This window comes from Gorilla gorilla, chromosome 17, assembly GCF_029281585.2.
Source record: "Gorilla gorilla gorilla isolate KB3781 chromosome 17, NHGRI_mGorGor1-v2.1_pri, whole genome shotgun sequence".
NCBI lineage: Eukaryota > Metazoa > Chordata > Mammalia > Primates > Hominidae > Gorilla > Gorilla gorilla.
The window spans coordinates 39,453,588-39,480,437 of NC_073241.2; the positions used below are offsets into that span (position 1 = coordinate 39,453,588).

The 26,850-nt window shown below is 40.5% G+C and overlaps 1 protein-coding gene across 2 annotated transcripts in view; it reads left to right on the forward strand.

Annotated features, from left to right (window-relative positions):
• PIEZO2 (piezo type mechanosensitive ion channel component 2) overlaps positions 1–26,850 on the forward strand; it is a 479,685-nt gene that overhangs the window by 359,202 nt on the left and 93,633 nt on the right. The window contains exons 15-20 of one of the 2 annotated variants that reach the window (XM_055368035.2): positions 1,821–2,107; positions 3,978–4,126; positions 6,200–6,373; positions 10,647–10,688; positions 17,364–17,581; positions 20,733–20,893. In XM_055368035.2, the coding sequence (XP_055224010.1) occupies positions 1,821–2,107; positions 3,978–4,126; positions 6,200–6,373; positions 10,647–10,688; positions 17,364–17,581; positions 20,733–20,893 (1,031 nt within the window). The remainder of the gene's footprint in view (positions 1–1,820; positions 2,108–3,977; positions 4,127–6,199; positions 6,374–10,646; positions 10,689–17,363; positions 17,582–20,732; positions 20,894–26,850) is intronic. The other variant, XM_031003780.3, reaches the window with a different exon arrangement.

A 26,850-nucleotide genomic window follows, 5' to 3' on the forward strand; every position in this document is an offset into this window, starting at 1 on the left:
TGTGTGGCTGGAGAGTTTGATGCTCAGCAAAATTACAGAGAAAGAGCCCCAAAATACATCAGACAGCTTCAGAATAAATGAAACTGGAATGTAAACTTGGAGCAATAAGTAACGTTATTACAGCGTGTAACTTTTGAGGTACACGTGAGAGTTGCAAAGGAGTGCTAAAAATGTGCCATTTGGGCCGGGCGCGGTGGCTCACGCCTGTAATCCCAGCACTTTGGGAGGCCGAGGTGGGCGGATCACGAGGTCAGGACATTGAGACCATCTGGCTAACACGGTGAAAACCCGCCTTTACTAAAAAATACAAAAAACTAGCCGGGCGTAGTAGTGGGCGCCTGTAGTCCCAGCTACTCAGGAGGCTGAGGCAAGAGAACGCTGTGAACCTGGGAGGCGGAGCTCGCAGTGAACCGAGACCTCACCGCTGCACTCCAGCCTGGGCGACAGAGCGAGTCTCCCTCACAAAAAAAAAAAAAAAAAAGTGCCATTTGATCCTCACGAAGGTGATTCCCAATGAAAGAAAAACTGAGGCTCTGAGAAATTAAATGCTTCCTCCCAGGTCATACTTCTAGTGAGTATTGGAACCAAGAAGCTAAGTCACATCTTTCACATTTAAAACTTCTCTCTTCTTTCTTAACAATAGTATACCGCAATGTAAAAACAGAGGATGATGATGTTATCACCTTGATAATTTTAGACCTGCTATATAGGTAAAATAAGAACAGCTTGCTCCCTAATTCCCTAGATATGCCAATAAATGTAAATTTAATATTTGTGGAATGGATTGAAGACTTGTGAGGTTAAGAAGCACTGTCTGTGAAAAGGAGCCTAGAAATGTCCACAGAAGCTGGGCTGGTCACCTTCAGATTAAACCAGTAACCATAAGAATGAATACAGGCATATATATATCTCCATACACACACACATATATTTATGGTTAGTTTCTTATTTGGACCTAAACAATGAGTTGTTCTTCAGTAACAAAAGTCTGTCTATAAGATTCAAATCTTGCCTATATGAGTTTGGATGTCTCTGTTCAACATAGTGATTAAATTAACCAGTTAATTTTGGTAAAAAATGGTTAATTTGAGATCAACTGTTGCTCTGAGCCCTCACTTGATTTTCACTCTCCTCACTGTGAATCTACTAGTTGTTTGAATAAATTATTCAAATTAACCCCAATAATTATTTTGAAATAATTATTCAAGTTCTTCAAATATAAGGCTGTGTAACACAGAGATGAGTCTTATGTATTTTAAAGCAACACAAAATAAGTTTTTTATTTTGATCCATTAAATTGTTTTAAACTTAAATTACAATTACTCTTTCAATCTAATTTAAATTAAATTATGTTTTGCTGTAACTCTTAAATGTTTAGTTATTTAAAAGCATACTTTTTGGTTAAGATTGTTAGCATTAACCACATTTAGTAAAGTACTACTTGGATTGTCTAGAGCCATGAAGCAATTAGAATTTGAAATTGATATAGTCATTTAGATTTGTGCTATTGTTGCCTATTTATTTTTTACATCTCACAGTACTTAAAGCTACCACTGGATATCAGAAAGAAAAAAGATCTTGTATATAAATTAGTGTTACCAAATTTATTTTCTTGTAAACTATATTTTGAGAAGGTTGTGAAAATTAACTTTTAATCTAGTTATGAATGTTGCTGAGTTTATGAGAATAGTCTAAAATCATCCAAATTATACAATAACTTAGAAAATGCATGCCTCTACATCCTACACCTATCACATGGTCAAAGTGTGGTTCTGCACAGATAACCAGCTAAGTATAACAGCACAGTTTTCTATTTGAAGATGAGGAACTTCAAGATATACAAGTGGAAGCAGAGCCCAAAGAGGAGGAAGAAGAGGAAGCGAAGGAAGAGAAGCAGGAGAGAAAGAAGATAGAGCAAGAGGAAGCTGAAGAAGAAGATGAGCAGGACATCATGAAAGTCCTGGGTAATCTGGTGGTGGCCATGTTCATCAAGTACTGGATCTACGTCTGCGGAGGCATGTTCTTCTTTGTCAGCTTCGAGGGTAAAATCGTAATGTACAAAATCATCTACATGGTGCTGTTCCTGTTCTGTGTGGCCCTATACCAGGTAGGTACACAGTTGACCATTTTAATTCTCACATCTCTCCCAGGAATATACATGAGCTACCTTTGCAGAGATTTTAAATCACTAGAATCTCATGAACATGGATAAAGTGATTGGCAAGATTCAAACATCGTATCCCAAGAATCCTAAAATGGGAAATGACTGTCTTCAACTTGTTTACTATTTCAGAATTTCAGGGCTGGGTGCAGTGGCTCATGCCTGTAATTTCAGCACTTTGGGAGGCAAGGGAGGAGGAGGACTGCTTGAGGCCAGGAGTTCCAAACCAACCTGGGCAAAATACTGAAACCTTGTCTCTACAAAACATTTTCTTAAATTAAAAAATTAGCCAGGTGTGGTGGCACACCTGTAGTCCTAGCTTCTTGGTAGACTGAGGCAGGAGGATCACTTGATCCCAGGAGGTCAAGGCTGCAGTGAGCTATGCTTGTACCATTGCATTCCAGCTGGGCAACAGATTAAGATGCCATCTCTAAAAAAAGTAAAAATAAAAATTTTAGGTTGTTGAAAAATCAGGAAAAAGTTCATACATAGGTTTTCCAAAAATTATTGATCAAAAAAAAATCTGTAAAATTGAATTACATTTCTATTTCTTTCTTCCTTCCTTCCTTCCTTTCTTTCTTTTTTTTTTTTTTTTGAGACAGAGTCTTGCTCTGTCCCTTAGGCTGGAGTGCAGTGGCGTGATCTCTGCTCATTGCTCACTGCAATCTCTGCCTCCCAGGTTCAAGCAATTCTCATGCCTTAGCCTCCCAAGTAGCTGGGATTCCAAGTGTGCGCCAACACCTCCAGCTAATGTTTGTATTTTTAGTAGAGACAGTGTTTCACCATGTTGGCCAGGCTGGTTTCAAACTCCTGGCTTCAAGTGATCCGCCCTCCTCGGCCTTCCAGAGTTCTGGGATTACAGGCATGAGCCACCGCACCTGGCCTGTAAAAACTGAATTATATTTTAAAATAGTAATTTAAAAGCTAGATAATCTGAAGTCGTAGAGTATTCCTAGGTATACTTTTGCATTTCAGGCTTCAGGGTCAGAAAAAGATATATGTGTGGCATGTACCTGCTCTTTGTGTACATATATATATGTATAGTGCATTGACTGCTTTCATATTTCATTAATTAAAAGAATTTCGTTCATTAAAATAAGTTAATATATGAGATACATTAAAATGAGTTAGTTCTCCACAGACTCACTTTTAACTGATGATAAAAGAGAACCCAATAATAGAAACACATGAAAGAGTAAAATATCTTGCAGGTAGCCAACAAAACAAATAAAGGAACTACAATAAACAAGAGTATATCATATGTTAAGATAAAAAAATCTCAAAAGAAATCGGTGAACTTTTGAATACTGTTAAAAATTCAGGATGGATGTTCTCTAATGAATATCCACAGCTTACGGTAAAACGAGATGTCTTTTTTCTGTGGTTGGTTCACATTTTCATTCATACAATATTGCTTTCAATTTCAAAATGGATGTGGTTTTCTCTGAGCAATGATAACCACAATGACAGCAGCACCTACCCTACTGTTCCTTGAGCGCCCCCTATGGGCCAGATAGCTTGCAGGAACCCATAAACAATATCTATTTCATCCTCGTAGCAACCCTGCAAAATAGGCACTTATGGAAGGTTCAGCCTCTTCCCCACACAGTTAGCAACCATTTATAGAACTGAGGTTCTAACCCAGGACCACTCCACTGTGATAGACACGGAACATTAAAAACTAGAAATGAAATAGACTTTATTTTCAGACATTTGTAAATGTATCACTTGTCTTACTTGAATTAAACCAAATATTTTTGTGAGTTTTCCTAAAAGTGATTTGTTTCTCATTTTTTTTTCAATGTCTGATTTGCAGGTGCACTATGAATGGTGGAGGAAAATTCTAAAATATTTTTGGATGTCAGTGGTTATTTATACTATGCTGGTGCTTATCTTTATATACACATATCAGTTTGAGAACTTCCCAGGCCTGTGGCAAAATATGACTGGATTGAAAAAAGAAAAGTAAGTAATTTTGAGTTGAAAATGATGAACAAGATGAAGACTTGAATGCATATTGTTCAAAGCATCTTTAAGGAAGATTTTAGTAAAGCATTATGTCATCAATGTCTATAAGTTCCTCAATAATAGAAATTAAAGCTGAGTCATTTTTGTGTTGTCTTTACTTAGCCCTTAGCTTAGAACATACTAGGCACTCCATGAATTTTCAGAATTTTAATGAAATGACATTTTCTAATGTTAGTTTCATGTGAAACACACCTAACACTTAGTCGTGCTTTCTGCCCTCCACATTGGAGCTCAGTTCTTCAGTTCATAAGTAAGTTGATGCACTTATAAAGTAGCAGACTTTGCTCATTTATGTTGCTGGGTGCTTAGATTCTAAGGAGTATTTAGCGCCAAAAAGAAATAAATTTCTCCAAGTGCTCATAGACTTGTGATGATGAGACGGTGGTTCCTGTGCATGTGGGAGATAGTGCTCTATCCTTTTCTAATTTGCTTCTGTAAACTTCTGAAATTAGTTTGGAAATCCAGCCAGCATTGGGTTTTGAGCTGAATATATTGATGTGGCTGAGAAGGGAAGTCCCTTAGAAGTCTCTGTCCCTTAGAAGGGAAAGATGACTGTGTAACTACACCAACACAGCTGAAGTGTCTATACAATAAGCATTTATTAAATGCTGTCCATGTGCTGATGCTGTTTTGTGCCTGGAATATGACAGGGAACAAGACAGACAAAATCTAAGCCCTGTAGATCTTATATTCTAGCAGAGGAGACAAACAAAACTATTTAGTGTAAAATAAGTCTATTACACTTTGTGACAGGTCTGTGAAGGAAACAGACAACAGGCTGAGGCAGTGAGTAAGGGGGAACTATAAATGAGTGACTGGCACGGGCTTTGCTGAGGAGCTGGTTTAAACTACAGTTGAAGCATTAGAAGAAGCTTGCCTTAGGAAAAGTGTGTGAGTTGGAGTCTGGGGTGTGGAAGGACATTTCAGGCAGAGGGAACAGCACATGCAAAGGTCCTGAGGCAAGTCAGAGTTTGGCACAGTTCATAAGAGGAACTGAAGACGGGGAGTGAGTGGACAGCGAAGAGTGGGGAGAATTCAGGCAGGCAGCTGGGATGTGCATGGCTTGTAGGTAGCATTATTTGTATTTTATTCTTGGTGGAATTTTCCAATCTTTAAAGATCCCTTGACTAGCTGAGAAAAAACGATGTGCGGGAGTAGAAACAAGGAGACTAGTTAGTAGGCAGCAGCAGCGGTCCTGTGAGAAATGATGGCAGCTTCCCCTAGATTCAGTGGAGGCAGAGACGGATAACAGGAGTGGGCAATTCAAGAGGTGCTTTAGGATGCTGAAGGAAATGTGGATGAATGAGATATGAAAGAAAAGAACATAGGAGGCGTCTGACTTCTCAGTTTGCGCAGGGTAGACAGTTGTACCATTATTGGTTCAGGGATACTAGAGTGGGGAGAGGGATGTGGAGGATAGCTTTGCCAAGAAAAATAGGAAAATCAAGAATACTGTTTTGGAAACACTAATATAAAATAACTGTGAAACAACCAATTTCCAGTAGCAATTTGGGCACGAGAATCTTACAGGAGGAGCCTGCGCTTAGATGCACTTTGAGTCCTTGGTGTAAGGATGATGTGTAAATCCACAGAAGAGGATTTCCCTAGGGGGAAAGCACAGCTGGAAGAGAGATCAAAACAGAGTCCTGGGGATACTTCAGCCTCTAGAGGTCCAATAGAAAAGGAGGAGATCATGGAGGAACAAGAAAACAAAGAGAGTGTGATGGTGTCAAGACCACACTTGCTTCAAGGAGGACCAGAGGTTTAATTAAATAAAGCTAGAGAAATAGCCCTGGAATTTGGGAATGTCAAGGTTTGTTATTGACCATTGTTAAAGTAGGTTAGCTGGCTTGGTGGAAACGAAAGCCATATTGGACCACATGGGAGAGAGGGATGCAATAAACGATAGACCTGACAGGAGTGTAAGACTGTGATGTAGTTTATCACAAAGAGTCTGTGACTTCATTGCGTAAGAGAGGTTCCTGCTTTTTATTTTGTTTTGTTTTGCAGGCTCGAGGATCTTGGCTTAAAGCAGTTTACTGTGGCTGAACTATTCACTCGCATATTCATCCCAACCTCCTTTCTGCTGGTGTGCATTTTACACCTGCACTATTTCCATGACCGGTTCCTTGAACTCACAGACCTCAAGTCCATTCCCAGCAAAGAAGACAACACCATCTACAGGTGAGCCACTGGAAGAAACACAGACCTTAACCCTACCTTAGGTTGGCCACCTTGCGAGAAGCCAGTAATCTAAAAGTTTCAGCCTGGAATTTTCCATGAGTATCAGCTTGTGAGAAAAAGAGGAAAACATGTGGAAGATTCTGTGACACGTTCTGAAACAATGGGTAGTGACTTAAGACTGGTTAATGTAAAGTGATCTTGATCGTCTTGTGAGATATTCAGAGTAGCTGTGGAGACTTAAATATTTTAGAGTTGATATGCGTATTTGTGTCTAGGCTGGTTATATGTTTTTAGAACATTTAGGGAATTTGGCTAATTCAGAGGGTTTTTCCATTATGCCGACCACAAGTACAGAAGTCTTGTGAGAGCATAGCAAAAGATGATGGGCAGTTTTCCCTTCCACTTTGGAAATAAAGAACTTTGGCTAAAAAAAACAGAATCTGCAACTGACTAGTAACTACAATCATATTTAAGAAGACAACATGATGACAATATCTTCTTTTAGCAGCTTACGGTTGTTTTATCCTCATTAATAAATATACATTGTTTGCAAATAACGGATGGGATATTACTTTTCCTGCCCATATTTATTCAAACCACAATGGGTTATCACAAATCCTTCACTGTGTTCCATCACGGGGAGATCACAAGCATTCTTTTAGTGAACGCTGACAATGGTTTTCCTTTCTGCCTCATGTTTAGCCTATGATTCAGATACTGGAAAAATACTTGTTAAGCAGCTAAGGGAGCAAAGGGCTGTATTGAGAGGAGCACAGAGGCCACGGATGAAAATTCTCCTTAATTATTTGACTTTAAGGGAAAAAATGAAGATATCAATAGAAGATGAAGTAGGAGTTCATTACATGCATTTTGTAAAATGCCAAATTTCCAGCGTTCTGCTGTGTAGGAACAAGAGTTATGGATAGACCCAAAACATTTATTTAATGATGAGAAACATTTTATAATCCTTGTTTATGACCAGCAGATTCACTTTCCTTATTGTGTTGTGTTTCGCCTATCATTCTGATACTTCAGATGACTCGTAACCCATGGAACCAAGAGGTGTCAATCAGTCATGACTTGTTTTGCTATCTAGCCACCAGGAAAATCAGGCTCTGCTAAAACCTCTCTGCTCCCAGGGCCCCAGCAGGGAGGAGGGCATGGATGGGGTTGGTGGCTTACTGTCTCCATATCTGTACTCCTGCTACCTTCAGTGATGATCAAGCATTAGGAAAAATAAAGTAGTTATTAGAAGTTTGGGGAACCCTAGAAGATATCAGTCATAGACAAACTTGATGGGAGGGAAAATCACCCCAAGTTTAAAAGTTTACAAAGAGAATGCCTGCACGTAAAAGTGAGAATTGTCAATAATCAGAAAAAGGATTTTTTAAATCATTATTTTGACATTGCTTGTGATCTGTGTGGGTAAAACTAGTATTTGATATTTAATTCTGACCATGTAACATGTTTAAATTTACTATAAGCCCTCACCATTCTTTTCAAGGGCCCTATTCAATAATTACAAAGTATTTTAGTTAGCAGAGCCAATTTGTATGTTTGTGAAGGAGTTGTAATTATTAAGCATTGCTAATGAAATCTTTTTTTAAAAAAATCTTTTTTTTTCTTCCAAATGCCATTTCTTCTCTTGCATATTCATTTTTTTTTCTCACTAAAAGTGCCTCCAGCATGCAGGAGCCTTTTTCTTGCCATTTTTCTTAATGTGGATGTGTCTGAGTCTTCTGTCACGCAATCAAACAGAGATGTAATTCACCATTTATCCAGAAAAGTAGAAACATGCAGGACCACAGTTTTGCAGAAGACAATTCGGCTCACCAGCCTAGAGACTCCCAAGGTTTGGACCTAGCGTATGTGAAAACTGAATTAAGGTCCCACAGAATTTCCTTTAAGTGTGTATAGCAGTGTTTAGCCTATGCAGGTTCTGGGGAAAGACTGCAGCCCACGTCAAGATGTAGGTTCTGTGTTTCCTCAGCTGCCGCTTCACAGCCCTTACCCTGCACCCCATGGCAGAGAAGAAAGATCTAAATGATCTGTACCCATATGAGTCCTGACTTGCCTTCCTTGCAGCTGTGGCTTAGCCCTAAGCACTCCCTTAACGGTGAATATTCCAAGTAAATGTAAAGGGTGAGGAAAGAGTGTGTAATGCCAGTTCTCTGAAGAGTTTAAGGACATAGGATTTCATTTTTCGTTCTATGAAAATTTTATAATATATATTATATAATATAATATATAATATAAGAATATATTTAATATAATATATATTATTTAATATAATATATTATATAATTATTTATATATAATTATAATTATAATATATAATTGTTTATATATAATAACATAATATATCATATAATATATAATCATATATAATATGATATATATAATTATATCATATATAATATGATATACGTTGATATATATTAATATATAATATATAATTATAACATATTACATATAATATATAAAATGTTCAAAGCTTAATATATAATATATATAATGTTCAAAGTTTAAATATATATATATTTTTTTAGCAACTCTTTCTCATGGGAGTATTTTCCTTGCTCATAATTTTCACCTCACAGTATTTTTTGTCCTTGGAGTCCTAATACAATGGCTACATTAAAATCAAAATGATGAAGAAAAAGGAATATTTTGAGAGTTAGGATTGACTGTCAGGCTTTGCTTTCTCTGCTCCCGCCTCCTAAACAGATGCTTTACAAGAAATGGCCCACAGATCAGGAATAACCGATTCGCTCGTTAAGCTGATTTCCACACTGTTGTCTCTGGAGATATGCAACTCTTCTTTTCCTGTTGTGTCACTTGTTGGTGTATATGTGCTTATGCACACAGATGTAATGTAGGCACATGTTACTTGTGTATGAAGCAGAATTTATTATGTTTAGACTTGCAGAATTTATTATGTTTAGGCTTACAGAATTTACAAAGTTAGCATTATGAAAATGTAATAATATAGGAAGAAATTATTATTTCTAAGTAGGCAATCTCAGGAATATTATTTCACCTATATATTGATAGAAGTTCATATTATAAGAATTATAACGTATAACGTTGTTTATTATATAATATATAATTAGCAATGATTTACAAAGGACTATTTAAATATTCATTACTTTTTTTTTTTTATTTGAAACGGAGTCTCGCTCTGTTGCCCAAGCTAGAGTGCAGTGGTGCCATCTCGGCTCACTGCAACCTCCGCCTCCTGGGTTCAAGTGATTCTTCTGCCTCAGGCTCCCAAGTAGCTGGGACTACAGGCATGTGCCACCATGCCTGGCTAATTTTTCTATTTTTAATAGAGATGGGGGTTTCACCATATTGGCCAGGCTGGTATCGAACTCTTGACCTCATGATCCACCCGCCTCGACTTCCCAAAGTGCTGGGATTACAGGCGTGAGCCACCACACCCGGCCATATTCATTACTTTTATAGCTCTTTAATTTATGCAGGTTTGTTTTAGAAAGTATTATTATGCATAGAGAAATGAAATGACTTTTTTTAAACTATAGTTTTAGCAAAACCTTAGAAAACAGCATGTTGAATATGGCCACTGAGTAGGATCCTTTTTTTTTTTTTTTAATTCTGGGGTAGCAGCAAAAATTAATTTTTTAAATTATATTTTATTTCATAAAATGTACCTTGAGGCCAGGCACTGTGTCTCACACCTGTAATCGCAGCACTTTGGGAGGCTGAGGAGGGTGGATCACCTGCAGTCAGGAGTTTGAGACCAACTAAGCCAACATAGTAAAACCCCATCTCTACTAAAAATACAAAAATTAGCCAGGTATGATGGCATACACCTGTAATCCCAGCCACTTGGGAGGCTGAGGCAGGAGAATCACTTGAACCCAGGAGGTGGAGGCTGCCGTGAGCTAAGATACGTCACTGCACTCCAGCCTGGGTGACAGAGCAAGACTCTGCAAAAAAAAAAAAAAAAGGTACCTTAAAAAATTTAAACATTACAAATTTGTAATAAAGTGTGTGAGATGGAGAGGGATGAGAAGAAGGGAGAGGCTTGTTATCTTTTAGCATTTTTCCTGAACATTGTCTGATTTAATGTTGCTACTGAATCTTGCTGTCTAGACTCTTCTTCAAGGCATGAAGCCTGTGAGGGTGGCTACACTTGATGCTAGGAAGCTTAAGGGAGTCCACTTTGTTCATCTCTGTCTAACAGTCTCCTCTCTTTCTCTCCAACCTGTCTCCTCACTGCATCCCTGTGCTTCCGTCTGCCACCTCGTAGCCATGCCAAAGTCAATGGTCGCGTATATCTAATAATAAATAGGTGGGTACTTCAATGTTTTCTCTCTTATTTTTGTTCAAAGCTATTTCTTGCTGTGTTAAACTCTTAACTGCTTTATACATGAAAATCGTGTTGTCAGATAGTGGACAGTGGTCTTCAGGTATGCTCATGGATGGATTTTGCAAACCAAACCATTTGGTATCTGTACCGACTGGTGCCATCAAGTGGATGTGGAGGCTGTTGAGGGTCTTCAGCTGGTGCTCAGCCTTTGGCCTTGGTTCAAACTTACGTCCCATTCATTCTGTTCTTTGGTAGAATTAGTGCAAGGCTTGCCTGAGAACTCCCCTCCCTCTTGAACACATAACTGAGAGCTCAGCTCAAGAACCACCTCCTCCACAAACCCTCCCATAAATGCCAACATTCCTGCTAAGAGTAATCCGCCTTCCCTCTGAACCTCTGTAGCACTCCATCACTGATGCTGTCCTAACACTTGCCTTCCGGTCCTCTGTCTGATCTCCTGCCTGCTTGTCTTATCTGCCTTGCTAGAGTAGGGGCATAACCTTCTCAGATCTGGACTCCCTCTATGATTCACCAAGATGTCCCCATGTCACCTACCCCCAGCGCCTTACCCATGAAGTGATATTTGATAGATATTTCCTAAATGAAATGAAAGTAGTCACAATATATGGTTTTAAGAACATCACTTTCTTCAAATATATCTCTGCTTGAAAGATCAACATATTATTGAAGAGGGATATTTTACATCACCAGATTTCATATGTTTGCACAGCACAAAAGGCACTGAGATGGCACTGAGACATGGACTTTCCTTAAGATGCATATCACCTAGCTAGGGAGATAAAACATATAATGTCCACGCAAAATAAAAAGCAAGTTTTGATAAATGTTGTGCAATAGGTTACCCTCCAGAGTTATCCTTTGGGATCTAACTTACTAAAACTATTTTACTTTACTAAGTAGGTGAATTAAAATATTCACTCTTGTAATTGCATGTCATTAGTAATAAAGCTAGTAATTTAGTAAGAGAAATATATCTTGCAATAAATCCAGTTAACAAAATAATTCTTCAAAAGATCTGTTGGTTTTCTACCCCGTTCGCTTTTCTTATAGGTAAAATCCTAAGGCAGACAACCAAATTACAAACCCTGAGAGGCAGAACTTCTAACCAAGTATGAAAAGTAGAGTCACTTGTGGATTGCTGAGGGAGGAGAAATGAACGAGGCCTGTCAGGTTTCTTGGGGGCTGGTTTTTGACAACCTGAAAAAGAAACATCAACAACAGGTTTTTCAGCTGATAGGTAGAGAAGTAAGAAACAGACTCTAGCTAGAAATCCTGAGCAATAATCTAAATCCCATCCCTCCAAACATAAGGAACTCCTTACTCTCTTTTTCTCTGTGTTTCTTATGAAGCATTTAGCATTTGCTTTGTAAAGAGAAAGCTGAGACCCGTAAGAGGGCAAGAGTTGGTTTGATGGGCTCCCTTGGCAGCAACTCGTATGACTTTTGATCCCGAAGGACCAGCCTTATATCATGAATGGGAGCTTATGCCCCTTACCCCAAGCCACAAGGCCAGCTAATTCTCTCAGGACTTCTTAGAAGTATCAAAGTTCAAAGTCACCCCAAATGACCAAAAACTTGCAATATCCCATCTTTACCTTCTTTCCAGTGAAATCTCCTATTTTTGTGTGAATATTAACATGTTAAGAGCAGCCAGAGACCGGATGTGGTGGCTCACGCCTGTAATCCCAGCACTTTGGGAAGCCAAGGCAGGTGGATCATGAGGTCAGGAGATCGAGACCATTCTGGCTAACATGATGAAACCCTGTCTCTACTAAATATACAAAAAATTAGCTGGGTGTGGTGGCGGGCGCCTGTAGTCCCAGCTACTCAGGAGGCTAAGGGAGGAGAATGGCGTGAACCTGGGAGGCGGAGCTTGCAGTGAGCCGGGATGGTGCCACTGCACTCCAGCCTGGGCGACAGAGCGAGACTCCATCTCAAAAAAAAAAAAAAAAAGCAGCCAGAGCTGTGCCTCAAAGGAAACATTATCAAACAAGCCTGTCCCTCATTTTATAATGTGTGCTTCTGAAATGCTGTATGCAGTGTTGAGTAGGGCTGATTATCCATTAGAATGACAGGGTGAATCCTTTAATAAAGTATATAAGCTTGCTTTCTCTCATAATTTATTTCTTTATGTTCAGTGTTTTATAAGGAGAATAAAATGTTTATAAATGTTAATTCTGGGCTGAAAGAGGGGCATACCTACAATTCAACTGAAGAGTTGATTAAAATTTAGACATGACTTTACAAGTTGTAAGGTAGGGTAGTGTATTGAGGACAGTAGGCCACTTTGATAACATTTTAAAAATATAGATAATTGTGGTTAAGTTGCAGCTGACCTAGTAAACAGTATACATTTTACCAACACACATAATTAAGATGTAATATTCAATTCACAAACCAAGTGCTTATATGTGAATACAATCTTCTGAAAGTGCTTTTAAGTTCTAGATAATAATTTATCTTAAACAGTAAAATTATTTTACTTTAAATGTTACTTAAACACTACACAGGTGCAAGTCACCTTTCTGCTAATAGTCTAATGATAACAGTGTCAGTGCAGTTTACATTACCACATATTCCAAATTAGAATCATAAAAACAAATGACATTCAGACTAAGGAGATTTTACAATGCTAGAATTTCCATTTTCTTTAATGGAAAGTAGTTTACTGTGCAGCTTTTCAAAGTCAGGTCCTTGTACAGAATTAACCCTCTTTGAGGCTCCCTGCCACGTAATTTGTTTCTTCTGTTTCAAATAAGGATGTATCTCCAGTGCATAAAATTTCTTCACCCAAGATTCAGTGAATTATAGTGCACCCCAGGCACAGTAACTACATTTTGTAAGGGTGATGAGTAGAGCAGGACTGGAGTCTGTCTTCAAGGGGAAAGTCCCCAGAACCCATACTTAGAATAAAATGACAGTCACAAATGAAGAAACACACACATTGGGAGTGGCACAAAGCTATGGAAGTGTAGAGTGAGTGAAGACACAAACAAATACTTGTCATCTGCTCCGTTAGAATATGAAAGGAGAGAGCCATTTTGCTTAATGGTCAGTGAGAAGGTTAGAGCTCAGAGCCTGAATAAGAGCAAGGAAACAAAGTTATCAGTAATGTTAAAGAAAACCCTAAGAGAAGAAATGCACTTCCTGTGGAGAAAGACATCCAAAGCAGCCTGATTGAAGGCAGTGGAGGAGGGGGCTTCTCCGAGAATCCTGTTCATCATCACGCTTATTATTTGGAGTCCCAAAGTCAAAATCCTGCATATGACTGTTAGGTAATTTGCACCTGATGTTCAGTAAAGAATTATAAGTCTTATAAGTTCCTTAGCCTGAAGCCTGATGTTCAGTAAAGAATTACAAGTCTTATAAGTTCTTTAGCCTGAAGTTTCCGGGAGTATTTTTACTAGAGTGGGTTTTTAAGTTTTGTTTTTGGAAAATCAAGATCCATTTTCTTTTTATTTGCTAGGAAGGAAAAAAAAAAGCTGAATTAAAATACACAGGCTTTCCCGGAGAGTCCATACAGCTGTTTCTTCTAGCAACCGCAGCTGGGTCTGCCTCCGAAGCTTGCATTTGTGCAGAACCGCCTCTGCCGCTCCCACTCCTCAGGGAATGCAGTAGTTGAGATCACACACAGAAAGCCCAGTAAACGAACCCTGAGACCATTGGGAAACAGATTCCCGATGAAGAAATGTTTGCTCTTTTTTTTTCTTCTGAATGGCCTTCTATAAAATAGCCAAGTTCTGTTAAAGAAGGCGCTGATGACAGAATCATAGTCTAAGCTTAATACCTTCCGTATCATCCATCATTGTGTAGGCTCTTACAAAAGCATGTTTCTAATTCTGCTTTTTCTTTACAATGAATTTATGATGCAGATTATCAAACCATAATATATGAAAAATCTACCATTATTTTAAAATGTTTCCTGTGTAATTAACCACTGTGTTAACTGCTTAACAGAAACCACCTTAATTTTTACAACCTCCTATAAATAGGCACTATTGTTTCAGCTAACCGAGACTTAAAAGATAGGTTACATAGCTTTCCCATCTCACCTAGCTAGCAAGTTTTCTGGTGAAGACTTGAACCCAAGTCTTTTAACATTCTTCTCTATGGCCTCTAAAAACAATGTTACCATAAAAATGAGAAAAAGAGAGAGAGAAAAGTAAAAGAATTCACACAAGTGTCTTTTTGAAACAGTACACTTTATTCATGCATTTAAAATATTTTTATCTATGTTTTATGCACAGTTTTTTATAATACAAGGTACAATTATCTGAAATTTCTCAAGATAGTTGATAAACCCCTAGACTAGTAAATGACAGCCTGATACATAATTTCTTTTTTTTTCTTTTTTTTGTCATCCATTACAAGCTCATGAGGTTAGACTGCTCCAGAGAGGGTCTGGGGTTTGTGGCTGTAAGGTCAGAGGGAATGAGCAGTGTTGGATGCAGAGATGCCATTCTCATTTGTCCGCAGCTGCATCTTGTCCCATTACAAGTTTCTAGAAATCAGCCTTGTGGACCTACTTCCAAAAGGCTTACTCCAGTGTCTTCCTCTGATTCTTTCATTGAACGATCTCTCCTCAATGCACCCTGCCTGTGGCATGGCAGTTTGGGGGCATCGTTGCTTAAGGACATCTGCTGTGTAGCTGTAGTAGCAGCTGTGAAAATAGCCTCCCCTCTTTGAGTTTCACTCTGTTAATAGCAGTAATTGTTAGAAAGTAGTTTTCCTGTCATATGAGATTTCAGTAGTGTCAATGTAGACCTTTAAGATTCACTCTGAGGTGGTCCCACCTCACACTGCAACCACCGAATTTCTTGTCTTAATAAAGGTATCTTTTCTTTTATAAAATGCATCCCTGAAGAGAACAAATACATACTGACGACTGTGCAGCAGCCGATCACTTCCACATTTAATAGCATTTCACATGGAGAGTCCTGACAAAGCAGGAACAGCAAATATGTTCCCTGAGATTTGGTGTGTGGCACTGGTATAGAAGATATGGGTTACAATTTTAAGAGTAGCTAACTTCTCCAAAGTCGAGAGGATGAATTGACTAGCTTAGGAAAATAAGGAAGTAGTATGTCAGCATAACTCCTTCCACCAAATGTAAAACTCGCTTCAGATTCTCTCTCTTTATTAAATTAACAATCTGTTTCTGGCATACTATCATTTACCTGCTGGACATCCTGTGCAAGGGAATTGTTTGAATGATAATCTAAAAGCGTAGGGACAATGTGGATTCCTTACGACAGTTACCCAAAATGATAGGCATGTTTACAAATATCCAATCAACAAGTTGAAAGTAAACCTGCATTTTATCTAATCAAACTTCCTCATTTGGTAGAAAATTAATTAACTTTCACAAAGTTAAATCGTTTACTCAGAACCTACAGTTATCCAGATAGAATAATATTATTTATTGTCCATCTTGTTTGAACCCTGCTAAAAATTTCTGGATTAACTATGATAAATAGAGAAGACTATCAGTATGTCTACTAGGCTTTTTCTTAATGTAGACTTTATTGCCCAGAAGTTCTTTAAAACATTAATTTGAGTATGAATAAAAAGATATGCTTTTAAAAAACTGTAGGAGAAGGATGGGACTTGTTATGGTCCACTAAGAAATAAACTGTAACATCCCAGGCTGCTGAGTGGGCTCACCGGAAGCTCTCTCTCCCTGTATTCTTTCTCTGGTTCAGGATCTCACACAGTCTTCCCACGATTGCCAATCGACGGTTCGCATCAGTAACTCTCAGGTGGGGACATGATGCAGACGTCTCACTCCTGAAAACACTTAGCTTCCATGGCATATGCTTTAGATGGCAGAGTGGGATTCGTCTACACAAAGGTTGACTGAAAGCACACATTCTTTCAAGAAATTTTTAAAAACTTACCAAAAATGTGAATGACTTGATTCTTGCAAGATGGTTTGTTGCGTTACTAAAAAAGCATGATATAATTTGCCTCAGCAGTCTCAGTATGCTCTCTCCTTTACAAACCTGCAATCCTGTCCACTCTCAGATCAGTTGCCACGCCTAGGGTTCAGAGCAAAGCACGCTACTGATGCCACCCTGGAATGCATTTGGCATTAGGGCGTTACTGCAACAGGCATACAGGAATGCAATAGTGGATGATATGTAGCATGATATGTGATCTCTGACATTCCTTATAATTCTTCTGTTCTCATCTCCTTTTTTTCCTTTCTATTTCAATTACTATGAGCAGCATCAAGAAAAAATTACCAATCCACCAAAATGAGTAAGTCCCCCTGTGAAGCCATGAAATGCTTGCTCTACATGATGCCATTTCATGCTTCTACACCCTAAACTCTGACCATTTTCTCCTCTGGGAAAAATGTCAAGTTTAGGTGTTGATAGCTCTCATTACCCACTAATCACTAGAACCCGAATTAGAAAAGCTAACAAAACCTAACCAAGTTTACAGTTTGTTTTTAGAAAGAACTTAAAACAAACAAACCAACCAAAAAGAAAGTGACAAAACGCTAACACCCCACCTTGTGAGGTCTTTGTACATGCACTGATTTCATTTGTGTTTATCCTCCTTTTACTTGCCCCTCACTCAAATCTCTCCCAACACCCTTTCCTATTCTGACTCAGCTGCTCTCTGCCAACAGACTGGCCCACCCAGAAGGAAGCCTCCCGGACCTCACCATGATGCATCTGACTGCCAGCCTGGAGAAGCCGGAGGTGAGGAAGTTGGCTGAGCCTGGGGAGGAGAAGCCTGAGGGCTACTCTGAAAAAGCCCAGAAGGGTGATCTTGGGAAAGACAGCGAGGAGTCAGAGGAGGACGGAGAGGAAGAGGAGGAATCCGAGGAGGAGGAAGAAACATCAGGTAATCAGCCCACTACCAGCAGCTGCTCAGAGAACGCTGGCTGTCAGACTGAGTGAAGGAAACATTGACTTGCTCCAAAAGAATACATATTTGACCCAGTCCATGACATAAAAATTGGAGTGGTTTTTGTTTGATTGCTATAGTTATAATATTACTGTTCCAATTGCTCCAACAATTTCTTTTTAATTCTGACTGAGTAGAGACCAGACGGCTGGTTATCAGTGACTGACCCACAAGTAGTGCTCCTGTCCAGACACTGGTGGGGCATGGTGTTGACCACGTGCTCAGTCAGAGCCTCTCTGTTTCTACCAGATGCAGGTACAACCTGGCTGTGCAGAATCTCCAAAGGCTCTAGACATCACCTTTACAAATGCATTCTCAAGAAACCATTCTGAGACTTTTCCAGGAAACCAATAATTAAGAATATATTTCTAGCTCTGATCTGATGCCTAAGGACATGGGAACTGGAGGAGAAAGTCAGCAATTAGATAATTATAATTTCAAGCAAACTCCTAGAGATGTTTTTGTCAATATTGTTGTTACAGGAGTTTCAATCTTTATTATTTGGGCTCTTCTTTTCTACTTCCCTTCCTAGACTTGAAATAATGTTTTAATAGAGCATGATGAACATTGAGCAGCCTCAGTGATCAGGAAATGTTATCTGACAGAGAATATAAAGTCTACGTAGCAGTTTCCAGAAAGACTGGGACAAACCAGAGAGCATCATCTCTGGGGTGAGGTTCTGGGGCTATGATCTTAAGATGCTGCACTTGTCTTTGCTGGTCAACTGTCCTTAACAAAAGTAGAAAACAAAAATAGTAGCAAGAAGACCCCTTCCAAAGGTTTGTGCTCCTTAAACCTGGTGTTCTTTCCCCACTCATCTCAGAACACAGAGGAGAGGACCGGAAACGTTCTCTCCATATCTGAGCATTGTGAATTCCTCAGTGTGAAGGGGAGACCCCAGCTCTGTGAGGCCAAGGACTTAAGTCTAGGATTTTATGACACTACTTCAAGATGGATTTTGAGCTTTGCTAATAGGTCCTGCCCAAAATTGCACAGCCACTTTTCTCTCAATCCCTCATGTCTGTGGCAGCTGCACGTCTAAATCATGCTCATTTATTACCTACACCTTTTTATTGACTACCATCTGAGTCACTCTCTAAATACAGCAGTCCTGCCTTAGCCTTGGGGGACATGTTCTAAGACTCCCAGTAGATGCTAAAACCTCAGATAACACAGAACCCTGTATACACTATGCATGAATTTCTTTTTCCTTCTTCACAATTACACAGATAGAAGAGTTGTTCTTACCTTAGATCTTAGCAACCTCAGCATACATTTTTTTCTTTCGTTATTAATAGAATTGAGAATTATTAACCATTCACTTAAAGGAAGCATTTTATGGCTTCTCTCTGGCATATTCAAATTGCCAGCATCACTACTCTTTCACTTGGAGCCATTAGAAAGTAAAATAAGAGTGACTTGAACACAGCACTGCAATACTGCAGCAGTCACTCTGAGAACTGAGACAGCTATTAATTGACTGACCACTGGGCAGGGAGTGTAGACAGCATGGCCCTGCTGGACAAAGGGATTCACATTCCAAGGGGAAGGACAGAGCGGGACAGCGTGAGATTTCATCCTTCTACTCAGAACAGTGTGTAACTTAAGACTTCTGAATCATTTCTGGAATTTTCCATTTAATATTTTTGGACTGTGGTTGACTGCAGGTAACTGAAATCTTGGAAAGCATAGCCATGGATAAAAAAGAACTACTGTAAGCGTATTTCACAATAACTAGAACCTTACTTAGCTTTCAGAACCAGGCACAGTAACTGTTGCATATACCCAAGCCAGTTAAAGAAGCTACTTAAAGAGATACTTAGGACTTGTCATCTGCCAAGACAGACTTGTAAGCTTTTGTTTACAAACAAGACAGGCTGATATTACAAAACAGTCCTGCTGTGACTTTCAGTCAATAAAGTGAGCCAGCATAGTCCTTCTAGATAGAAGCATGACTCCTGTTTTAGCACAAGGTAGAAATAATAAAATAAGTAATTTGATTAAAAATTATCATTTGAATGAATCTGACCATGTTTCAGAAAACCACGGGCTGAGTCATTCTGATGCTTAGAGTTCACTTCTTGTTCTGACAAGGAGCAAGCTCTTCCTGCCCATGCAGGGCTCTGACTGGTTCACTTTTTCATGGAAACCAGAGAGCTTTACCACTCACCAGTTAAGCCTTGTCAAAGGAGACAGGCCATTTATAAAAGTGCTGTTGTGGAAAGAAAGATGTCATTTAGAAGGAGTTAAGATTATTTAACATTCCTAGAATATTAGAAAATTATAGTTTGGTCTTAAGAGTAAATAAGATTAAGGGGGCTGGGGGCATGGGCGCTCATGCCTGTACTCCCAGCACTTTGGGAGGCTGAGGCTGGTGGATCATTTGTGGCCAAGAGTTCAAGACCAGCCTGGCCAACGTGACGAGATCCTATTTCTACTGAAAATACAAAAATTAGCTGGGCATGGTGGTATGTGCCTGTAGTCCCAGCTACTCAAGGAGAATCGCTTGAACTCAAGAGGCAGAGGTTGCAGTGAGCCAAGATTGTGCCACTGCACTCTAGCCTGGGCTGCAGAGCAAGACTCTGTCAGAAAAAGGAAGGAAGGAAGAAAGGAAGGGAAGGAGGGTGGGAGGGAAAAAGAAAAGGAAGAAAGAAAGAAAAGTAAATAATGTTGATCATGCCACTGCACTTCAGCATGAGATACAGAGCAAGACTCTGTCAGAAAGAGAGAGAGAGAAAGCAAGCAAGCGAGTGGAAGGAAGGAAGGAAGGAAGGAAGGAAGGAAGGAAGGAAGGAAGGAAGATAATGTCAAAATCCTTCTTTACACTAATTTAATCAAAAGGTGGACAAAAGCCACATTGTCCCTCCAAGTCTGAGTGTATGATATCTGTGTCATCATGACTTGGGGTTCTTACATCATCCTTATTCCAGATTTTGGTTTTCTTAGAATTCATCCACTGTAATTATTTTGCAGCCTCTCATTCCAACCTGAAAGTTACAAGATATGCTTTAAATGATAATATTTTAAAAAATGTTAAAATGTTAAAAAATGTTAAAAAATGCTCTTGTCTGTACTTCCTATTTTGCAGACTTAAGGAACAAATGGCACCTGGTGATTGACCGCCTCACTGTGCTCTTCTTAAAATTCCTGGAGTATTTTCACAAGCTGCAGGTGTTCATGTGGTGGATTTTGGAGTTGCACATCATTAAAATCGTTTCCTCTTACATTATCTGGGTTTCCGTGAAAGAGGCAAGTGAACATTTGTCCTATCATCAGGCTGAACAGAACCACAGTAGGTCATCATTTTCCTTTTCCAGCTGTCCATGATTTTTTTAATGTGATCCCCATTACATCGGAGTATCAAGACTCCAAGACCAAGTACTTAACACTTACAGAAATCCAAGGGTCGGCAGCACTGAGAAAAAGGAAAGAGGCTCGTGGCTGAGTTTCTCGTTGGCTTGGTCATATTACAAAGGCTACTTATTTTCATCGAATCCTTAGGGAAGAGTGTGAGAGCAGGCTGCCCTTCTGCCCCTGCCTATGGGAATCTATCTCCCTAAATTCTCCAAGGAAAACAGTAGCATTCCAGTTTACACTACCAAGGAGAAAGCTCAGGTTCCAAAATCTAATAAAATCTTCAGTAGAGTTCACCTTGTTTACTATTGGATTTCTTGAGATACAATACAAAGTCTTCAGCCATGCACCTGTACTGCACTTCTGTTTCCTTGATTGTAAAGAAGAGAGTCGTCATCCAGCCAACAGATTATTTAATGTTCACTGCAGAGAAATTAGCTTTCTTTCCTTTTATTCAAACAATAGTGTTTGCATACTTCTATATGCCTGGATTATTTCTGAGTTGGTTACAATTCAAGAATTCTTTGCCCTCTAAAAATTAATCAAGGAAGTACTGCCTATAATCTTTAACAAGTTACATATATAACAGTAAAATATCACAACTACAACACTACAAACCTAAAACTTTTCACAAATAGGTAGCTAAGAGATGAACCTTAATTTGAGCTCCATAGTCTAAACTAGAACTTCTCCCCCATTTCATACAAACCATCTGAAATGGGCAGGGGATCATTGCCAAGTGGGAATGAAAACAGAAGCCACTCTATCTGCGAGATTCGTGGGGAAATGGCAGCGGCTCCAATGTTAAGTCACTGGGCGTATACGTTAAATGGAGCCCAAATCTAGCCTAGTATTTATATTCATTGAGAGCCAACATTTAAGCATTTTAACTGTAGTGGTGAATTGAACAGTTCAGATAAAAATTTCAGGGTTAGGGTATTAAAGAGAAATAGAAAAGAACAAGAGAAGGCATTTGACAAAAAATGCACAGAGACCATTTCTGAACAAATCCAGTCTGAGGTACAGATGACTTCTGATTCATGAGAAGCTGCGTGGCAGGGTGTGAAGGTGTGTTCAGACAGTGTGGTGATGGGAGTGGGCATTGGGGGAGCGGAAATTCATGGGAGTCGGACACAGAGAATCTGCTGTCATAAATCCATCCTGTTGTACAATCCATCCATCAGAAAAGGGTTAAAGGATGCAATTTCTTATAGATCCTAAACAAAAGGCAGACATAACTTTTTCATTATCCTTAATGAGTCCCCAGACATAAACTTGTTAACAGACCATCAAGTAAACAGAATATCTAGTTACCTTATTACACTCTTGGGAAAACAGCCTTCCATAGAGTATCACCACTCCCTTCTCTGTGATTCACACATTGTGCAGACTTTCAGAATTTTCATTCCTAATTTCATCTCTCTCACCTTTAACTTTAAAACAAGTGAGAGACTCCCGAAGCATAGAAATCCTGCTCCTTCTGCTGCTAGCATCTGCCAAATCCCATTGCTGTAAAATTGTTTCAGCCACTCGTGTTGTGCGTGATGTCACCCCACCTGCATGGGGGGTTTCCGGCCCTGAAGCTTTGGTCTCTGGGTTCTTGACAGTGTGTGCATCGCTGGCTCTTTCTAATGTAATTGGCACACTAAGCAATCAATTTGGTGACATCCAATCAAAAGACTTCTCTTCAGACCTTCATGGTCCCTTTAGAATGCATCCTACAGGGAAACTTTCCTCCGTGTCCCTGAACACAGCGCACTTTCTGATCATTCATAAGAAATACAAAATCCTACAGTGACTTAAGTGAGCAAAATCTCACTTCAGTAGTTAAAATCGTGCACCCACAGAGAATCATCGAGACTCGGGTCCCTCCCCAGGTAGAAGCTCCTCCTTTCTTACCTGATCCTTTCTTTCTCACCCACATCTCCTTAACATCCACCTCGCAGAGGCTCTTTAGTCCTTTTTTAAAAAAAATCCACTGCACAGAGGCTCTTTATTCCTTCTTTTGTTTTATTCTTTCCTGGGCTGGAGCTCAGACTCACAGGCTCAGGGCAAGGCCCCCTGGGATGGGGATGTTGTGACTTGGCCTGTGCCTTCCCATGATGGCCTCACGCTCTGGGCTGGCAACTGGCGGGTAAACCTGCCCTTGCCCTCCTGGAGGCTCCTCGGTGGGGCATCCCACAGCCACTCTTGGCCGGCACTGACACCCAGCCCCTGGATGCCAGCACCTTCTCCTCCTGGACTCCTCTGTGGAGTCCTGCTGCCCTTCCAGACAGCCTTCCCCGCAGCCTTGGAGCAGCTCTGGGTGCTCTGTGCCTCCCCATCAGGACCAGGGGCCACCCTCACACAGGCCCTGCTCTGCTTGTACACATGGAGCCCAACAAAGAGACTCTGCACCCTGTAACCAGAGCTCTTCATCTCTTCTGGCCCCATGGGTACCAGTGCCCAAACTCCAGGGTTCACGCATTGGGCTCCGAGTCATTAGCTCCTCACTCGGGCTGCGCACAGAGGACGTTCTCCTCCCTGCATCCCCACTTGCCCCATCATCTTGGCACTGGGGGCTTGGGGGACAGGCAGGATGCAGCCCCTCTCCACAAAGAAAGCTCTTCAGGAGCTGTGGCAGGTCTGGGTTCAAGACGTCCTTACCCAAGGCCTCAGCAAGGGTGCTTGTTTTCACAACTTTTGGGTTCATCTCTCCTGCAAATATTAAACCTTTTCAAAGTTAGCATCATGAAGCATCTGAAAAAGAAAAAGTTGCTGGAAAAGAAACAGAGAAACCTTTATTTTCCATCAGCATCTTATTCAGGAGTGACACTGCTTTGGAATAATCTAGATTTAAATATATATATAGTATACATAAACATTTTCTCCTCCTTTTGAAATGCACAGCTACTTTCTAATTCCAAAGGCTGTTGGACAGCTCTGTGAGGTCAGTGAGTCTTGAGCAAGAGCCACACTTTCTGTTAGCACCTCAGCTCCTCCCTGGGGGGCCTGGCCAATTGGAGAAGGAAGGGAAGGGAAGGGGAGGGGAGGGGAGGGGAGGGAATGGAAGGTGAGAGGAAGGAAGGAAGGAAACTTTTGCAGACCTGAGGTTTCTCCTTCTTGTCTGTCTCATCATTGTTATTATTTTCACTCTCACTAAGCATTCATTGAGCCTTTATTAAGAACTCACAATAAAGTGAATGCATACATGGTGCTGGGTGCTAGTGTAGTAGCTTGAAAGACACACTTCTTGTCTGAGCTCACAGCCTGATGGGAATGGCTGCCAAATAAAACTAAAAGTGATAATAACTGCTGTGCTAGAGGTGTCCACGGTGAGCACTTGCTGCACGGGGACGAGTATCTCTTGCAGGCGATTGCAGCCTGGAGGTGATAGTTGCAGCTGGGGTTCTCCGGGGGAGGGAAGCCAGAGATGGGTAAGTGCAGGGCCCATGAGGCTTTGGTTCTCAGAGGCCCCTTCCCTTGAGGCAGGGCCCTCAGCCCCCACAAGGTTATTATATTCAGATAGGATGACAACCTGTGTACAGGGTTTTGTTGGGAAAGCATTATGGCATAAAACTGTTTCTCAAAATCCTTGATAGTAAGAATCACCTGGACAGTTGTTATGTACGTGGACCAGCATCTGTTTCCCTAAAATTCTAATTCATCAGGTGTTGGTTGTGGCCCAGGTATTTGTCATAGTCATTGTCCTCCTCCTCCTCTTTCTCCTCCTACTTCTCCTTCCCCTTCCCCTCCTCTTTTCTGCTTCCCCTTCTCTCTCCCTTTTTCTCCTTCCTCTTCTTCTTCCTTATCCCTCCTCCTCCTCCTCTTCCTCCTTCTTTCTTCTTCTTCCCTTCCACGAGATTCTTACCATCAGGGAAATGATGAGATCATGATCTCTTTAGATATCAGGACTGTGAGAGGGCAAGGCGCACTGAGGTTGGCACTGGGCTTGCTATTTGTATGGAATGAAGTATCATACTTCATTCACTGAGCCCCAGTTTTTCTATTTGTAAAATGATAAAAATAAAAATATTCACCGCACAGAGGCTCTTTAGTCGTCCTCTGATTTGACTTCTCTAGGATGCTGAGGACTGGGGATCCTTTCCTTGTCATTGAAGCTCTCCTTTCTCTTGTTTTGGACATCAGCTCACCTTCGCGGCCCCTCCCCACAGTTTCATCAGGCCCTTCCTGTCTCATTGCTGGACTCATCCCGCCCTTCCCACCAGCTTCCTCAGCATGTTCCTCAGGCTCTGTCCACAGCCTGTTTCTGTTCTGGACTCTCATTGGTGAGCTCACGAGCTCACAAGCACAGGACTCCGGTTCAGTTGCCCTGCACCTGCTGCGAGTCCCAAAATCTGTGTCAACTCACTACTCTCTTTGAACTCCAGGCCCCTGTTTCCACATGACAGCTGGGCCTGACCCCACTTCTTGAGTGGCCCCAAAGCTCTTTCAGGTGTCCTACTCACTCCCTCTGCCTCCATTGCCCTTTAGATTACTCTTACAGATTCCCAGCTTTGCCCAATCCTTTCTCCTTGCAATACGTATTCCACAATGCGGCCAGAATAGTCTTCCCACAGGGTAGATATGATCATGAGAGCCCTCTACCTGAAACCTTGCAGCAGCTGCCTGGCATCCTCACTGTAACGTGGTATAAGACCCCCGGGATCCAGCCCACACCACTTCACCTTTGCCATTCCTGGACACTCTAAGATGCCGGATGGGTTTTAAAGTCCTCTGACAGGTTTCAGATCACACTTCTCTCACAATGAATCACTTGCTTCTCCAAGGATGGGCAGCCCATGCTCTCCCAAGTCTGGAAGGACCTTGGACCTGCTATTTCTTCTGCCTGTCTAACTCCTGTTTATTCATCAGGTCTCAGTCCCCTTACGCTGTCACCAAGTGCCTGTGTGCCTCCATCTGTCCCTCCCACATGCCTCCTGCGGGCAGGGAATCCTCAGGGGATGTGTCACCTTGAACCTAGTTAAGACTTAATGAAAGTTACCACCTTTACTTCCCTTTCCCCATCACTCAGAAAATTAAAAGTTCTGAATAAATTAATTGTGCTGTCTTTACTAAAGGCCTTAGATACATAATAACAGACATAACTGAGTTAATTTCACAGCATCTTTAATAGGGTTTGCTTTTTAATATCCAAATTGACGAGACACTTGTTGATGACTATGGAGGAAGAGTCAATTCACTAATCTATCTGTTTTGTTAAAAGGTAACATTATGTTTATGAGTGAGTTATGGTTTGCAGGGCCTTTCCATGTACAGTATTTCTTTCATCTTCAATTAATTCTATAAGGCATCTCTTCCTACTTTAATATTTCAGCACTTAATTCTCAGAGAGGTTCCTTGCATTGGACAGTGACAAATAGTTGAGTAGAAGAGTAACAGGTAACAAATAGCAGAATTAAATACAGTCATGCAGTCTCCACATTTTCTTCTTTTATAGTTTTTTAAACTTTCTTTTTTTTTTTTTTTTTTGAGACGTAGTCTCACTCTGTCATCCAGGCTGGAGTGCAGTGGCAGGATCTCAGCCACTGTAGCTGGGATTACAGGCGCCTGCCACCACGCCCGGCTAATTTTTTGTATTTTTAGTAGAGACGGGGTTTCATCATCTTGGCCGGGCCGGTCTTGAACTCCTGACCTCGTGATCCACCCACCTTGGCCTCCCAAAGTGCTAGGATTACAGGCGTGAGCCACCTCACCCGGCCTCTTCTTTTATAGTTTTATAAGCCAAGTAGGTAACTATGTCTTTTAGAGCCCACAATGCTTGGTACATGTTTAGTTGTATCAAATGAGAGCATGCTATTATTTCTACCTGACAATATTAAACATTTCTAGGATATTACTTTAACATAAAA